Source organism: Podarcis bocagei (genome assembly GCF_964188305.1).
Source record: "Podarcis bocagei genome assembly, chromosome: 16".
Classification (NCBI taxonomy): domain Eukaryota; kingdom Metazoa; phylum Chordata; class Lepidosauria; order Squamata; family Lacertidae; genus Podarcis; species Podarcis bocagei.
This window is the reverse complement of record NC_138142.1, coordinates 4,333,860-4,352,212: the sequence shown is the minus strand read 5'-3', so window position 1 is coordinate 4,352,212 and position 18,353 is coordinate 4,333,860. Positions and strand designations below refer to the sequence as shown.

Below are 18,353 nucleotides of genomic sequence, written 5' to 3'. Positions count from 1 at the left end.
CAACTAGCTGCCCAGAAGAGCCTGTCCCAAGGAACAAGCGGCCTGTAAGACAGCAAATGGGTTGTGGGTCCTGCCTTACAGGTGACTGCCAACAGCCGTTCTAGCTTCCACAGGCTGCAGGACCATAAGGAAGTAATTTGTGCCATCAAAAACTGCTTCTGGCTGGTGGTGTGTTTGGGGTGGGTATGTCAAAACTCAGGCAAAGCTCACATGCTTTTTATGCAGATAAGCAGTCAGCAATATTTTCCAGTTAAAGGGACACATTTCCTTCTGGGCAGCCTTCCACATGACAGTGGTGGCTGGGGCCGCAGACAACAGCAGGCAGAGGAACAAATGTGAATCACTACTTCTGTATAGAAAGCTAGCTTCTGCACATACTTGCACACCCCTCTCTATCCTCCATCCAGAGAAGAAAGAGGCAACGTCAGAGCCCAAGGTCCCATTCCATAACCTACTAGAAACCCTCAGGGTTTGAAGCAGGGCCAGTGAGGGGCATGGCCTGGGAAGAGAGGGCGTGTGTGGGCCTTAGGGTAGTTCCAGGGGCCAGGCAGAGAAATTGAAGGGCCATATCTGGACCCCAGGCCTGAGGCTCCCCATCCCTGAGGGAGACAGCGCCAAGTGCACATTCCTTAGCACAATACAGTGGTGCCTCGCAAGACGAAATTAATCCGTTCCGCGAGTCTCTTCGTCTTGCGTTTTTTTCGTCTTGCGAAGCACGGCTATTAGCGGCTTAGCGGCTATTAACGGCTTAGCGGCTTTAAGAAAAAGGAAACAAACTCGCAAGAACTCGCAAGACGTTTCGTCTTGCGAAGCAAGCCCATAGGGAAATTCGTCTTGTGGAACGACTCAAAAAACGGAAAACTCTTTCGTCTAGCGAGTTTTTCGTCTTGCGAGGCATTCGTCTTGCGGGGCACCACTGTAAATAGGATTTTCTTAATATTGCTGTATGGAAAGCACAGGTCAACACACATAACCTGCTTTCCAAAGGCACCACCTACTTTCTGCTTCTAGGTAGAGCCCTCGACTCTTGTCTCCCTCCAGCTTTGCCTTCTGCAGCCTCTCCAGCTCATCCCGGAGCTGCTCGTTGTCCACCAGGGCCTTCTGCTTCTGCTTCCGCTGCTCTTCCACCTCCGCCTCCAGGCTGTTAATCTGGGCCTTCAGCTGAGTGATGTATCTCTGAGCCTGAGTATTGCCGCAAAACACATACAAAGCAATGGCTATAATTATGACAGCTCGTGTGTTACCTGTAGGATCAGAAGCAGGGCGCTCTTGTGCCCTTTGATTTTGGGCTTCCCACACAGGCATCTTGCTGGCCACTGGGGGAAGCAGCAAGTGTCCATGTGGTGCAATGGTAAGACTGTCGGCCTGGGACCAAATCCTTACATGGCCATAAAGCTCACTAGATGCCAATCACCAACTCTCTGCCCAATTATTCAAGGCAAGCAATGCTCATTTAGCACTTGACATACAAAATCTCACAAGCGCCTCTTCCCTACTCCCTAGCAGTAAAAATATAAAAAATTATCAGTTTACTTCCTTTTTGTAGCACCCAAAGTAAGACATCTCACTTTTTAAAAAAACATTTAATCATTTTTTCGATAAAACCAACCGCAAAAGACACATACAACAAAAATCATAATAACAATAATAATAATACTACAATTTGACAATTCAGATTTGAATACACTGATATACCTATGACTACACCTTTTTAAACAATATTTTCTCACCTCTCCTCCCCCTACTTCCCACCACTATCCGCCTTATTGCTTAAATATTCGTTCCAGATTTCTTCATATTTATCCATTCTTATTTTGCATCGACATGCAATTCATTCGTATGTAGCTAATATGTCCATATTATCAATCCATGTGCTCAATGAAATCTTTTTGCGGCTCTTCCAATTAAGCAAAACAATTTTTTTTGCTTCTAATATAGCATGGTACAGCCATTTTTTTTGACCCCTTGAAATCTCCCACATTTCCAGAATATAATTTAGAATTAAATTCAGTTCCCCTAAATAACAATTTCTTTTTATTACTCTTGCTATAAATATCCTCACCTCGCACCAAAATGATCTTATCATCGGGCAGTTAATCAACATATATACTACCGTATTTTTCGCCCTATAAGACGCACCTTTTCCCCTCCAAAAATGAAGGGGAAATGTGTGTGCGTCCTATGGGGCAAATGCAGGCTTTCGCTGAAGCCTGGAGAGCAAGAGGGGTCGGTGCGCACTGACCCCTCTTGCTCTCCAGGCTTCAGGAGAGCCCCACCGCCGGCCCCAGAAGCTCGGGGGACGGCGGGGAGGAGGATTGCCGCCATCCCGCTGTCCCCCGACTTGGTTAGAAGGCTGGCGGGGGGGGGGGAGAAGCCTGCTCCTCCCCGTCGCCAGCCCCGCAAACTCGGGGGGCAGCAGGGAGGTGCAGCTCGCCATCCCGCTGTCTCCCGACCTGGTTTGGAGGCTGGCGGAGCGCTTCCCCCTCCCCCAGCTCCGCAAGCTCCCACAGCGATGCTGAAGCTGTGTGCATCTGGATCCCGTTCTGGGGGCTGGGGGAGGGGGAAGCTTGCGCCGGGGGGGCTAATTCCCCCCCTTTATTCCCCCCCCAATCTAGGTGCATCCTATGGGCCGGTGCATCCTATAGGGCGAAAAATACGGTAACTTCGCCTTTTTACTCCCACAGCTCCAGCAGTTGTCTGCACTTGTTATTTTCTTCTGGTATAGTTTTGCTGGAGTCCAGTGGACTCTGAATATTATTTTCCATTGAATAAGTCTTAGTCTTAGATCCATAGAGGCTATTTCTGTTGATTTTAAACTTGACTCCCATATATCATTTGTTATCTGTACCCCTAACTCTTCGCTCCATTTTTGTCTATCATATTCTAAATCATATTTCTTCCTGTTGAGTAGGGTTTTATATAGTGCAAGTATAGAGTTTTTTGTTTTTGTTGCAGAGATTAAACCTTGTAGCAGCCTGGGTGTTTCCGATGCTGCTATAGCGTCGGGGCCAAACTGCCTTTCCAACGTATGTTTCAATTGGATGTCTTGCCATTGTGTTTCACTGGTTAATCCATACTTTACTTGCAAAGTCTTATATTCCACAAATTTATAATTTTCATCAATTAATTGAATCAATGTCAAAATACCCTTTTTATCCAATTTTGCCAAATTATTACTTGATTTCCAATTTTTAATTTTGCGTTGGCCCATATTGTTAATTTCTTATGCTGATAGCGGTCATCCTTATTATTTTTATTTATATTCATTCAAATTTTTATAGGTGCTTTAATAGTCTCCAGCATAATAGGATATTTCATAAAATTGGAGCCAAGTTTAGTCCACCCTACAAGAGGTTCAAAGAAACTATATTCGAGAGTAGCCCAGTTGGGATTCTTGCTAAGCTCTCCAATAATTAGTCTTACTCAGCAAGTAAGCCTGGTGATACAATTCCAGATTTGGGAGCCCAAATCCGCTTTTCTTAGTTCAAAGTTGCATTTTATGTAGTGATATTTTTGGTGGCTTTGTACCCCACAGGCACGATCTAAATAGTTGATTTATTTTTGGGAAGTATAATTTGGGAATATACATTGGTAATCCTCTAAGAATGTATAAAAGCTCTTGAACAACATTCATTTTGAGGACATTAACCTTTCCCCAAAGGGAGAGGTTTAGAGGTCCCCACCTTTCAATATCTTTCAATATCGGTCTTTCTCCCTGTTCCCAATATATTTGTCTTAGAAGGCTTTTAATATTTGCAGCTTGGCCTTGTTGGCAGAGAAGGATATTATCTTCTCTCTGATGTAAGTTTTATATCCTTCCCATTCCATCAGTCTTGACATTGAAGATTTGGAGTTATTTTAAAACTATATTTGCGTTTCTTGGGTTATATATTAAATGAAGTTTGTTTCATTTAATAATGATATATTAAGATACCATCTCCTCATACTTTTAGATAAATTATATTCCAGTATTACTGCTGAGTGATCAGCTATAATGGGAATATCAATGTCACATCAGCTAGTAAAGTGATGTTATGATACTGATGTTAGAAAGAAATCAATTCTATGCTGGGTATTATGAATTCCTGCAAAATATGTATATGCTTTTTCCTTAGCAATCTCCATGAATCCACTTAATTCCAATGTATCATAGTTATTAACTGAAGTAAGACATCTCACTTTGCCTACACACACAAGCACACAGAGTGCCCCATGTTACCTCAAGCTTAATCCTCTCCAGCTCTGCTCGAAGAAGATCCACTTCTTTCTTCAGGTTTTCAATTTGGAGATCCCTGAGGGTTAAAAGGTTTTGAAAACACAAGAATGCTCTGAGTTGATGTTGTATAGTGATGAAGAGCTATGAGCTCAAGGCCTCCAGGGCAAATCTCTCCTCTGCTGCAAAGGCTTCAGGGCCACATCAGAGCCTCTCCTTTTCTTTGTCTCAGCCTCAAACCACCCACCTCCTGCCAGCAATACTGGGATAGTGGGGTCTGTAACCAAGAAGTTGCAGTATGGAGTACCACCATAGTAGGTTCAAGGTGTGTCCTCTTCTAGGGCAGGGAGGACAAACATTTTATACCAAGTGAGCCGCAATAGTACTATGACACGGAACATGTGGGCCACTCATTGCCTTGTTACAAGGGGGGTGAGTGGGTGGGTAAGGCCAAAATCTGATGCCCCCAAGCCAGCTAAGTGAGGCGCTGGGCTTTGGGGTCCCTCGCACCTCCTTCCCAAAGCTGGGAAAGTGCCAAATAGGCTTTGCGGAGGAGGAGGAAGGACTCCCGGACCCTGTCAGAACCCTCATGCCTCCTCCCTAAAGCCCAGAGCCTCAGGAGGGCTGGGGGGATCCACTGTTGCCAAGGGCTGCCAAAAAATGGCCTTGAGGGCCAGCCGCACATTGGACCACCCTGTTCTGGGGAACTCCATTTCATCTCACCACACCCTCCAACAGTCATCCTTTATTTTGCACCCACTGACCAGGTTCAGTTCCCACTGGGCTGTTCTGCCCCACATGCTGCCTAAAATTCCACAAATGTCTGCAAACCTTGGGTGTGAACCATCAAGGAAATCTCTTCCTTGGGTAATGGGTTTTACTCTTTTGGCCACATAACAACAGCGCTGAGAGATATGATAATACTGATCTAGTTTACCGGACTGTTAATGCAAATACAACTTTTTCTGTTAAAATAGTCCGAATGCTGCATAAATGCTAAACCTTATTATTAAGATGCCAGCTTAAAAACACACACACACACACACACACACACAGAGAGAGAGAGAGAGAGAGAGAGAGAGAGAGAGAGATTTTGCTTACCTATCATCTCTTATTCCATTGGGTGGTCCAAAGGTCTGTTCAAATATATCAGACACATTCTGCGGAAACAAATATTAAAAAGACTGACAATGAAGGGGAAGCTTCATGTTTATGGCTATATGGTATAAAGGCTTTGTATTCCTAGGGAGATACAGTATTACATCATTTTATTTATCATATATCTACAACTAAATAAATTGCACTATTGCACACGGAACTGTTTCTGCAGCACACCTGAGATCCATTATGCTTCTGAAAGCTCCTCTGTGTGGAATTACTGAGATGCCACAATGGTAAAAGAATAAGCCATAGAAATGTCAGCATGACCCTTGAAACAAGTGCCTTCCAACCCCTGCCCCCTGGCCACTCTTGCCTTCCCTGAGAAAGTGGGGCTGCACCACACACTGACACTATTTTACCATGCGGGGTGGACAAAGGTGTCTTTATTTCTCTTCAAATGCTGTGTTGCAGAAGTTGGAGCTGTCATGCTGGATTCCAGCTCCACAGCTCTTACTGGGAAGCCCATATGACCATGCACTGCCTCCCACGAGAAGATGCCAAGCTGGAACACCCCTGGCCCATGCACAGCCCTCTGGGTTCTGCAGGGTTCCCAGACCTGCACCTCCTAGACTGGCCCTGGCAGCACTTCCAGTTTGGCCTGCGAACGTCATCACATAGTGAGCAAACATCAGCAACCAGGAAACAACGAACGAAAGCAAAGCTCCATTTGGAAAACATTGCAATCACTGCCAAGAATTTTGTGTGTCCAATTTTTACAGCTTTGTAAATGCATTGCCCAAGCACAATGGCCAAGTTTGTTTCCTGGCTTTATTCCAAGCGCAGTCAACACACATCTCTTTCTTTTCTTCTTTTTAATCTTAGCCATCCTTTCAACTTTGTAAGGCATTTACAAGTAGGCTAAGAATAGCATCTTAAAACCATTTTAAAACGAAATGAAACGAAGAACCACTTTTTATAGGGAAGGGATGCAGCTTGGTGGGAGGTTGGGCATCTTTTTCCTTATACCCACTGCACTTCATCCAATTCCTACTCTTTTTCAGATAATTTTTTTCCTGAAAGCAAAATGATGTGGTCCCACCCAGCAAATGCACTAAAGGGGGAGGAGAGAGAATGGTCTTTTCCAGTTCCTACAGCCACATTCCCTCATAAGCACCTTCTAGTGGGGGCAGGGGCAGTCTTTGGTAATCTTTCATAATATGTCTCCCTGTGCAAGGCCAGAATTGCAACCCCCACCCATGGATCTTCTAAGTGTTGTGCTCCCTTAGCTCAGCACCTCGTGTGGGGAACAATCTGCACAGCCCTAAATCCAGTGCTAGTGGGGGGGCACCTAAAAGTGGTGGGTGGAGCTCACCACTCCAGAGACCCCCCTTAGCATTTCTCACCTGTTGCTCCACAGTTGGGGCTGTACTGATCTCAATCAGGTTCTCTGGCTCTTCGTCCTCAGGGGCTTCTTCTTCTGGGATCACCACAACAGGCTTCACGTGTTCGGCCAGGGCTGATGCCCGCAGAAAGTTAGGTGGGTTCTAATGGAGGAGGAACAAAAGGCACATTTACAGTGCAGGTGAGGCTAGATGGCACCCTCATAAATGCAGCCTCACAAATACACACCCAGAGATTGGATCGGGCAGACAGGTGCTTTCTCCCTCTCCACCCCCTCTCACACACAGTGAATTTCCTAGGGTAAACTAGGGTAAATTTCAGGAAAAGCTTTACGGACAGTAGCAGGCAGGGGCATTGTAGTAGCCCCAGATTGTCAGGGTTGGAGAGCAGCAGGAGAAGGCAGAAGAGAGACTGTACCTCAGGCAGCCGTGGGATCTGGATGAGCCGCTTGAAATACAGCATGTCCGATGCTCTTTTGAAAAAGCTTTTGAGGCTACAGAGAGGAGAGGGGAAACGGAATTGTCAATACTGAAACCAACAGCAAGGTGGTCTGACTCTTAAGAACGCAAGAGGAATCCTGGTGGATGAGGCAAGGGAACATCTACTCCAGCTTTGTGGTTTCCACGATGGCCAACCAGAAGCCGTGTGTCCAAGAAGCCCACTAGTAGGGGTGGTGTTTTCTGAAAATCTCAATGGTGAGCTTAACCACAAAGATTTCCATTCCATCCTATGTGATGTAGTTCAGCCCAGGCACAGATTGAAAAGCAGGCCACAAGTCATTACCTGGTTTTCACCAGAGAAGGGTGTATATACGCTTCTTTTAAACTTACTTTTCTCTCCTATCTCTAAAATAATGTTTTACAGTGCAGTCCCATGCGTATTTATTTGTTTTTTAATGACTGCTTTTAAAATATGCTTTTAGCTGTAAGCTGCCTTGAGCCCTGTCAGGGGAAAAGGCGGATTAAAGCTAAATACAAAAATAAATATAATTCTAATTATTATATTACCTACGGAACTGCTCATGGAAACGGTCACGATGCCCTTGCAGCGTATCAGCTGGGAGACCTGAGGAAGACAAAAGACTTTAATGGACCATTTGCCAAGAAAGCACACACAGGGGTTTGAGCCAGGGAAAAGCACACCTGGCACCCAAGCAAGGCTTTCTTTCACAATCTGCTAGGAACATAGGTAGTGACCTTATGCCGAGTCAGGGCATTGGTCTATCTAGCTCAGTACTCCCTACACTGACTGGCAGCAGCTCTCCAGGGTTTCGGGCAATGAATGTGGATGTGCTGGAGACTGAACCTGAATCCCTCCGCGTGCAAGGCAAATGCTCTGCCACTGAGCTGCAGGTTTTGAAAGTTTGGGAGAAGAGGAAGAGAAGCACTTTTGGAAAAGTCATGGTTCCGAAAGCAGAGGGCCTGGCAGCTATTCCAAAGAAAAGCTCCATTTAGCTCACTGATGGTTTTAGACCCTGACTGGAGATACCAGGGATTGACTCTGGGATCTTCTGCATGCAAAGCAAGCAATACTACTAAGCTTTGGTCCTTCTGTTTTCATCTTTAAACACATACAGTGAGTTGGATTCTATGATTCCCAGAAAGGAATGTGGCTTCTGGCTGCAAATCTTTTATTGCCTTTACTCTTTTATGTTTTCTAAAATGCTTTGAGAGTATTTTTAAACAATCAAGCAATGTATAAATTTTATGAAATAAATAATATGGCTGATTTAATGCCTGGATGTTGGAACTCTTAAGGAAGCACATCGTTCACAGTCAAAATAAGCAGGTCTTCAGTTTCTCCCTCTATGGCTTCAGCAAAATTAATGCAAATCTGGCCAACTGTACACAAATATGCTTAATAATCCTCCGGCTTTCCTTAGCATAAGTCTTGTGCAAAACTTATGACATATTTAAAGGTTAGTCCTGTCCTTCTGGGAACTGAATCCTGGTTTCAGAAAAGCCAACGGCAGGATATACTTAAGCTCCCTAACGGAAGGTGGAATGAAAACCTGTGAATGCTGGTTCCCCCCCTTGGGAATCCCTTTTTAAAATTAAAAAGAAGATAGAAAGGCCCCTGTAAAGAAGGAAGCTAGTGTAGAGAGATCAAGAAGGGGAAGAGCAGATAAATATCAGCAGGGATTTCTCTCACATACATCAGCAAGACAGATATTATTATTACCCACCTTTCAAGTAAATTCTTTCTCATTGTGGAATACAAATAACAGGCTCTACATAGCCTTAAAGGGCAGTCTGTATCTTAACCGCCATTTTGTTGGACTCCAGTTCCCACCAGTTCAACCAGTGGAGTCAGAGATGATGGGAGCTGGAATTTAGCAACATCTGGAGGGCACGAGGTTGGGAAAGTCTGGACTGTATGGTTTATTGATTTCGAGTGTTATTTATGGCTTTGCTTTTTTTAAAGAATACTATCCATAAACTCCATTCAGAGCCCATTTGTTTGGCAGAAGAGTCTAAAAGGATAAGAGGTAACCAAAGGCTAAAACCCTTGAGCTGCTAGTATGGCACAGCTGCTATGCTGTGAACTGTGAAATCTTGAGTTCAAATCTCACCATAGCTGTCCCACCCAAAAAACCCATTTCCCACATAGCCTTAGGCAAATCATTCACTCTCTCATCCTCATACTTTGCGGAGGACACAGCAAAGCTGTTCTCCAGCCAAGCATATGTTGCAGAATAAAGTGCAGAATATTAGAGGAAAACACTGCAAAAATGAGTGTATTAGGTAAAATTGTATTAAAATGTGTATATCTGGAGAAGTGCACACTAAAATGATAAATTTTCATTAAATTAAACAAGCAGACTGATGTGGAAAGGGAGGAAACAGAGCTTAAGCCTGTAAAAATGAGGAACTGACTGACTGGTCCATCCTCAGAACACAGACCTACACTTAAAATTAAAGACCATGATGCTCAGAGCAGATACTGTAGATGTTCAGCTCAGGGACTAGTTTTCAATAGTGAGCTGACAGCTGACCCTTCCACACACCTGATTCTCCCACCCCAGCACCCCAGCTATTTTAATTTTACCAGCCTAGTTTAGAACAGAAGGGAAGCCTTTTTGTTGTTATTCTTGCTATTGTTGAAAACCAATCAGAAAAACCCAGAAAACACGGATAGAGGGAGGGAAAGCAGAGGAATAACATCCAGGTGCTTAAAGGAAGATTTAAATAAAGAAATCAGTTTTCCTTCAAGCATTTGGAGTCTGCTTCTTCTGATTTTTCCATTGCTTTGGGGAAGGGCCAGAGCTCAGCAGTTAGTGGTACAACATCCGCTTTGCATCCTCGGTTCAGTACTCAGCACCTTGAGGCAGAGCTGGGAAAGACTCAGTGCCTTAAATCCTGGAGAGCCACGGCTGGTCAATATTGACAATACTGAACTGGATGGGCCCATGGTCTGACTCACTCCCTATGTAAACTACTGGGAGCAGCAGCAGTTGGTAAGGCTTACCAGACAGCATCACTGCAGGGGAAAGGTCAGCACGGTGCAAATGCACTGTTGAAGCCAATCCAGTGCTCCCAACAGTGTGTTTGCACCATGTCAACCTTTCCCTCTCAGTGAGCCGCAGTGACAGGAGGTAAGATAAGCCATGCGGACCAGGGAGTCAGAAACCCTATGGCCTTTTAAACTGTGTGTGGGGTGTGTGTGTTATTGTTTCTGTTTGTTATTACGGTATCTATTTTTGTGGTTTTATATTGTAAACTGCCATGTGATTTTCAGGTGGAGGGCAGTATAGAAATTTAATAAATGATGATGGTGAGTACTTATCTACTGCAATCCATCTGGTGATTTTCCAGTGGACCCCAATCAGCTTTCTGCCCAACCCCTGCTGTGGGGAAGGGCCACAGCTCAGTGACTCCTCTTTTTATTGAGAAACCTTCGCGGGACATCTGAAGTCCTCCAAAACTTCCCTGATCAGAGTGCAAAAACAACTTGAACTTGTGAGCCCAAGAAGCTGCCTTATACCAGCTCAGACTCTTTGTTCATCCAGAATCGTCCACTATGACTGGAAAAAAATCAACCAAGAGAACTAAAATATTTTATTACACCATATGCTTTCATGAATTAGAGTCCATCTTATCAAATGCATGAAGTGTAATCCTTGGTTGCATTCACACATGCACACAGACAGTGATAAGGGATGAGGAGGGTCGTAAGGAGGTAAGGTCAGAGAAAAATTAAATACAAAAAGTACAGAGAGTGAGAATTCAATGAGAGGTAGAATGCAGTGACAAGTGATGAAACAATCGAACTGACAACGGGGAGTAAATTAACATCTGGAATGGGAAATGAAACCACTGTCTCTACTCAGCCACAAGTGAATAAGAGTTTAACTTCTTTACAAATTGTGGTTTAGCAGTTTCCTTGTTCAAGTATGGCTACCTTAAGAGCAGTGGCAACATCTTCTGTAGACTGACACCGTCTCTAACTGGCTGATGAATTTCTGGTCAGCCTCACCTGAGATTCTTTCTTTAACTGGGAGACACCAGAGACAGAACCAGAGAGAACAAACCTACATGCAATTCATCTGCCCTAACAACTGAGCCATGGACCGTTCCCCAAATGTCCCAGAACTGCACCTGAACCATGATATGCTTCCACACCCCCACAAGAGCGACTTACAGGAATGGAGCTTGAACATCAGCTTCACAGTGTAATGGTAGAGGTGGCTGCAGTCTTGGATCACTTGAATGAGGGGAGCCAGCCGGCACTGAACTGCTGACATCTGGGAGACAGCCATGGAGGTGTTGAGCTGTCTGAAAACTGAACAGAGGAAAGGAAATTTCAAATACTGATTTGAGGCCTGTTTTTATTGCATTTTATTGCCTTGAGTATCCTCTATGGATGGAAAGCTAAGACTGAGATGGTGCCTTTAATAATAACAAATACAGCTGCTGCTGCTGCTGCTGCTGCTGCTGCTGCTGCTGCTGCTGCTGCTGCTGCTGCTGCTGCTGCTGCTGCTGGATTACTGGAAGGTCTCTGGATACCCCAGTATATGTGTGCATGTTCATAGAATCATAGAATTGTATGTGTGCATGCTTATTTATATGTAGGTTTATAAATTAAAATAGAGATTTAAAATACTATTTAGATGAACATTTTGGTTTCGACCTTCCTCAGCTGAAACATTTAATTAAACAGCATTCTCTCTCTCTCTGTTTGATCATTTGTTTTTCATATATTATTACTTAGTGTTTGACAATGTACTTACAGGAAACAGGATCTCTTCATCTGCTGTTTGACTGCTTCTAAGATTGTGTGTGTGCATATACATATTCTATATCTCCAATCAATTAGTCCTAAACACAACTAAACAGCACAGCAAACAAGTTGGCAGTATATACACCTCTGTATGTGTGTGCCTGTGCATATTTAAATAAAACCAATGACACACACACATGCTTATGTGCATAATACATAAAAATCAAATGGGAAGCTTAACTGAACTTTGCAGCTTATATAAAATGGTGCATGCTTCCACAACTGCTGTAACAAAGTCTAGAAAAACAGAGATGTAAATCTTCTAAATAACCTTCCTTGTTCTGGGGCAGCATGCCTCCAATCGCCAGATGCCAGGGACAAAACACAGCAGTTGGCATCCTCCTTCACACCCTGCAGCAAGGTTGGATAACGTATTTGGCCAGTGGAGGCTGGTCTGTTATGGCAAACGGAGCCCTATCAACATCAATCTGCACTTAGTCAGTGCTCACCTGCCTGCCTTCTTAGTTGCAAGTGGCTCAGGGGGTGACCTTGATAATATCAGCTTCCTCTTTAGTCTCGGTATTGCCCATGTAGAACTTGGCAGGGAGGAGGGTGGGGAACAAACTAGAATTTGTTGGTTCTGCCTGTGATTGGCTCTGGTTCCTCCTGCTCCATCAGTCCCAAAGAGCACCAGTCACCACTTTATTTGGCAGATGGGGAGGAAAATCTATGGGGGCTTTTGTTTGGAATCCAGAAGGGAGATTCCTAGATTCTGAAAATGTTAACATCTGAGGTTATAAAAGGCATAGGACAACTGGTCTGTTAAAGGAACCAGTGTGCACCGGAGGACTGTGATTTCCCGTGACTGAACTGGCAGCTTCAGCTCCTATCACCTTTGTTTACTCAGGCTGCTGCTGGGCAGGACCAAGCACAATCTTCTCAGATTATGAAAGCTTTATCATTAACTAGGAGCACACACAGCCTTGCCTGGCAACAGAAAGAATACCAGGTCATTCAAACGACTGAGAGCAGCACAGTCATGACCTGCAACACCCCAAGGTAAGGCCCATTCAATGCTCTGCGCCAAGAGAAGCTCTGTGCTCAGAAATGCCACATGTGGAAGTCTGGCATGAGAACGTCATTGCCTTGGTTCCTGCAGAAGAGAGGCTTCTGCCTAGCAAATAGCTAGAAATAATGCGCCCTGATGGCTAGGAGGAGCTTAAACCTGAGAGTAGTTTCTGAACCTGTCTGACCATAAATACTGTAGGTTCTGGGCCAACAGAAGACACATCCACTCTTATCGTTGCTCTTTCCAGGCATGGTTTGTAGCAGGAAACCCCCACCCCCACCCCAATCATTCAGTTTGTACAAACTTCACACACTCACACACTCACACACTACATACACTGCGCTTCTGTTATAAATTCATAGAAAATCAACCATACATCGGATTTACACTGTTCCACTTTTATTTTACTCCATGAAGGAAGGACTACAAAATGGGGAAAGTTTGATACAGGGCAGCCATAATCCCTTGAGCATACCAGCACATCCACAGGAGCCCTGCCCAGTTGCTATGCCAACCCTGATGGTCCTAGACAGAAGACCATCAAGATCACAAAGAACTTGCATATGGGAGTGAATTCAGCACAGACTGGAACAAAGGACAATAATCAGCTCTTCCCTCTGGGGGCAGGAAACTGCAAACTCCCCTCTGTCACCTGGAAAGTACTCATGGGGAGGGGGAAAGGGGGAACCAGCCAGGTGACAGGACACTCAGGTTACCACCACAACTCCTCCCTCAACCCCTCCTTTCTGTGATGTATGCATGATGTCTCTGGGGGTGGGCTTGATCTACAGGAGGGGAATTTCAAAAGTCTTTATAAGACCTGGCACACCATTTTTTCTGTGCCCTTCCTCTCGCCTGCAAGTGAGGGGAGCACCCTGTTGAAACAGTTCAATAAAGGCCAAGCCTACAGGCTGCTGTTTTGCTCCAAGTTATCCTGGTTGGTGTCTTTGTTTTTGTCTAAGGGAGCCCTCGGATTTTTCCGTTAACAGGTTCATTATTTAATGCTCCATGTCCAAGCACCATTTTCTTTTCTTTTTTACTCCGGAGCTTTCCCTATGAATACCCACTTTTTAAACCTCAACTGGAGCAAACGTTAAGCTGTGGAAAACCTGAATTGACATTTACTCCAATTCAGCTTCAAAGAGAGTGTTTTTGTTGTAAACGCTTAGGGCAAAAAGAACACACACACACTTGGACACAAAGCGCTAAAGTGCAGACCTCTATCTAGAAAGAGCAGAGCAAAAAGTTAGCGTGGGTAAGTCCTGAGTTGTACTTTGAGTGATAATAATAGTAATAATGAGAATAATAATAAATTTCTAAAGGCGTATTAACACATTTGTTGGCTGGTAGCTACAAACCAGCAAAGCCAAGGTGGGGCAGAGACCAGCGCTCTGCCTCTGTTTATTGGAGAATTGAAGCGAAACTGACAAAGAAAGACGTCTGAGGGGTTTTGTAGGAGAGGGAGGGTTCCAAAAACACAGGTTGCTGAATTCAGACTGTCTTTGTGAAGAATATGTAACTCTGGAATTACACTAACATACACTAAAATATGCTAAGGGCTGCCAACCTATCAAAAAAAAGAACTACTAGTCTGTCTTGCTCCTGTACTTTTAGCACCTGTTTGATCCACAAATAATGCCTATGGCTGTGTTGTGGAAAGCTCTGACTCTCACTTTCTGCAGCTGCTGCTGTTACAATCATAGGAGTAAGCCAGAACTTTTTAGTGGGGGCACTGTTGACAATCCTGGAGCACACGCAATTTTATGAGCAAAAAGAGAGAAAGAAAGTTGGAAACAAAGGAAGGAACTGAAGTCAGCTTACCTGATTCTGCCAGTTTGAGTTCACAATCCATGTAATCAAACATCTCAACTGTGAGCTGAAAGCTACAAGAAAAAGTATTTTTTTAAATGAGAGACATAAAACAAGGACCATCGAATGTCAAAATATCCTGCCATTAGCCTGCCTTTTCAGAAATGGTATACCATGTTTTTTTTAAAATCTTTTGTCTCCTCCAGGTGATGATGGACTCCCATCAGCCCTAGCCAGCATGGCTGAGACACACAAACCTCACAATCCATGGTTTGCCTGTGCATTGGGGAAGACACAAAGTCACAGCTTGGAGTCTACACAATGGATAGAGCAAGCCATGGTTTGGCATTACATCTGAATCAACCCAGAGTGATTCCTGGATGTTGCCTACATTTCAGCTGGTAGGCATGGGAGAATCTCTGAAGCATCCCATGGCCAAGTCCCATTCCTGGGTACCTAGACTAAAGGGGAGTGTGAAATGCCAAGAGATAATATTAACTGGGCTGTCCCACAGCTGCAAGAAAGAGGCTTGCTCAACGTTCCGGGAGCTGACTGAGAACATAGACAGATCTTGTTGAGTGCAAGAGCAAAACTGTGCCTCTAGTTTTAATCCAGAAGAATGAGAACAACACAAAATTGTAATCTAGGTTTCGGAAGTTTAGGCAACACTGATCAGGCAGGATCAGTTAATATCAGAACTAGGAAGCCAAGGAGCTACTTGGGCTCCTATCCAAAGCATCTTTAATGAGGTACATTTCACACTTGGGACACTCCATTTGTACCCAGGGAACAAAGGCAGCCATTATGCTTTGTGGAAAATGTCAAGTAACCAGAAAGGTGGGGGACTGGGTGGGCAGGGGAAACTTACATGTTATTCACATCTGTTCCTGCAGCCTTTTCTAGCACTTCATCAGTCACTTCCAGGCCTGGGGGGAATTCTGGGTGCTTTGGGAGAGAAAAATAAGAATTGGCATTCATTCACTAGGAGATGGCTGCCTTGCCATAACCAAACCCAAAGAGAGACAAAGAGACACAGAAAGAGTGGGAGAGCACCTGCCTTGCTTGCAGAAACTCCCAGGTTCAACCCCTGGCATCTCCAGGTAGGACTGGAAGAGGACCCTCTCTGAAACCTTCAAGAGCCACAGCCAGTCGCTGTAGACAATACTGTGCTAGATGAACCAAATGGTATGACTCACACACTTCTCTTTTATCCTGTTCTTTCCAGGCACGGTCTGTGCCTTAAAGCTCCGTGTCTGAGCACCCTTTTCTCTTTTCCCAGAGCTTTCCCTTCAAAAGCCCACTCTTTAAAGCTGAGGTGCAACAAACAGCAATTCAAGTTTTCCCCAGATTGCCATTTGCTTCAGTTCAGCTTTAAAGAGCAGGTTACTGCGGGAAACCTCCAGAGTAAACAAAAAAGGCACTCAGACACAGAGGTTTAAAACACACAGAGGAAAGGTACAGGTAGGTAGCCGTGTTGGTCTGCCGTAGTCGAAACAAAACATACATAAAAAAAATCCTTAGAGACCAACTAAGTTAGCTATTGGTATGAGCTTTCGTGTGCATGCACACTTCTTCAGAGGAAAGGTAAGTGTAGATAAACCCTTAGTATAAGGCAGCTTTTCTTGTTTTGCCCACATGTCCCCAGTGCATTCACACATTAGGTTAATTCTCATGCCCAGAAAAATATTTTTACTTGGCTATCTTACGATAGGATGTGGTTGTAAGACTGGACAGTTCAGGGCTACATATTAAATTAAATTTTAAAAAATTATATACCACTTGATTGTAGTAAAACATTTATGCAGTTTATAATAAATATTTAAATTCTCAATAAAAAGATGCTAAAATCAATTAAGAACATTTAACATTTAAAATTAATTAACGTTAAAATAGATTAAAGCATGTTCACATCTACATGTCTGGATAGGATGAGGATAGGGTTCCTAAACAAAAAGAATAGTGAAAAGAATACAGCAAAGGCACCTGCCTGATGTCAACAGGCAGGGAGTTCCAAAGTGTAGGTGCAGTCTTACTAAAATATTTTCTTACAACTGTGGAATGAGTATTATGTAGTTACCTGTAACATGAACTAAACAATGTGATTCAGCCAAAACATTGAAAACACTGCTTCTCTCCAGAAAGGTAATGGGGTGGAGGCCAGGGCTAAGGTGCCATCTGGCAGGGCAATGGCTAGAAATGGTAAGCGGAATGCTGAGCTGAGCTAGGCAGAATCTCAAGTTTACCAGATTTTCAGTACTAGTTACCTAACCCAACACAGTTTAGAGCCCCTCCAGACATCCTTTTCATTGAGCATTCAAGCTGCATCTGAAGAAAAGGTGCTTCATCTCTAAAGAAGTACATATCCTGTAATTTCCTGCAAAAGTTGTGCTTACAGCCCCTCTGAACAGCAATAATGTGGTAGCATTGGGGAAGCATCACAGAACTACTAACAAAGCAAAATAAATCTACTACTAATGCACTATTATTCTGTCAATAACATGTTTGCCGAGTACTTCCACAATGAAACACCAGTCTGGAGGGACCCTAAGCAGAATCCCAGCTGGGAGACAACCACAGTTTAAGGCAGGTCGGCATGCCTTTCAACCCTCGTAAGTCAGACTAATTTCCTTGTGGAGGTCCACTGCAGACAGCTACAATAATCTTTCCTGCTTGACAGGAGGGAGAAACAGGCAGTGGGAGGGAACTCCCATAATGCCCCTGCTGGGATGCAGCTCTTGGGGTTGAAACTAGATGAGCCCCTTCCCACAAACTGGAGAGTAGCAACCCTACAGAAAAAACCGCTGAGAAGATAAGGTGTGCAGGAGCTGCATAAACAGAAGTTACCTTTAGATGGAAGGAAATTTTGGTGAGCAAAAGTTTGGTATAAATGTTTACGAGCTGGCCGTATCGATCATGTAGGTGGCCCTAACAAGGAAAAATAAACGTTTCATTAAAAGGGATGGGGGGGGGGGAGTCAGGTTTATTTGTTTATTTTTACATTTATATCCCACCTTTTCTCCAAGGAGCTCAGGGTTGCTGTACACAGTTCTCCCCACCCAACAACAACCTTGAAGTGAAGCTGGAAGATGGTGGCTGGCCAAAGGTGACCCAGTGAGCTTTGTTGCTGTGTGACAACTTTGAACCCTGGTCTCCCAAGTTCTAAACTAGCAATCTAAGCAATACACCACATTGGCTCTCTAACTCCACTGGCTTAGATCAGCAATTGATAGCCTCAAAACAAAATCTGTCTCTTGGGAAATGACATTTACCCCGCTCCCCTTGGAAACTTTAAAAGCCACCATAAGACTATAGGATCAGCAGCACCTGGTCTTCGGAGAAAGATGGAAGGTAGCCTTGTGCCCCCCCCCCCGCCAATTCCACACTTCCAGTTCAAAATAACCCCCAACAGGGCAGACCAGGCATAGTTGCTGACCAGGGATCTTTGTTCTATATCCAGGACAACATTTGAAGAAAGTGTTCTCAATCCAGTATAAAATTCAGAGTTGGAGCATCCAGCTGGAAGCACATTTCTGGAACTCA

General features: G+C 44.2%; 1 protein-coding gene and 1 long non-coding RNA gene across 2 annotated transcripts in view; one reads left to right on the top strand and one right to left on the bottom strand.

The window, feature by feature from the left end:
• The window catches only part of HIP1R (huntingtin interacting protein 1 related), a 65,747-nt gene that overhangs the window by 20,717 nt on the left and 26,677 nt on the right, over positions 1–18,353 (bottom strand). Inside the window, exons 5-14 of the mRNA XM_081175489.1 lie at positions 17,658–17,738; positions 15,682–15,758; positions 14,826–14,887; positions 11,357–11,497; positions 7,723–7,780; positions 7,133–7,208; positions 6,718–6,858; positions 5,315–5,373; positions 4,220–4,292; positions 999–1,182 (exon numbers count right to left, since the gene is read on the bottom strand). Coding sequence (XP_081031615.1) covers positions 999–1,182; positions 4,220–4,292; positions 5,315–5,373; positions 6,718–6,858; positions 7,133–7,208; positions 7,723–7,780; positions 11,357–11,497; positions 14,826–14,887; positions 15,682–15,758; positions 17,658–17,738 — 952 coding nt within the window. The remainder of the gene's footprint in view (positions 1–998; positions 1,183–4,219; positions 4,293–5,314; positions 5,374–6,717; positions 6,859–7,132; positions 7,209–7,722; positions 7,781–11,356; positions 11,498–14,825; positions 14,888–15,681; positions 15,759–17,657; positions 17,739–18,353) is intronic.
• Positions 12,938–18,348, top strand: LOC308576300. Its single transcript, XR_014003177.1, has 3 exons — positions 12,938–12,994; positions 15,020–15,214; positions 17,837–18,348. It is a non-coding gene; the product is annotated as an uncharacterized lncRNA (long non-coding RNA).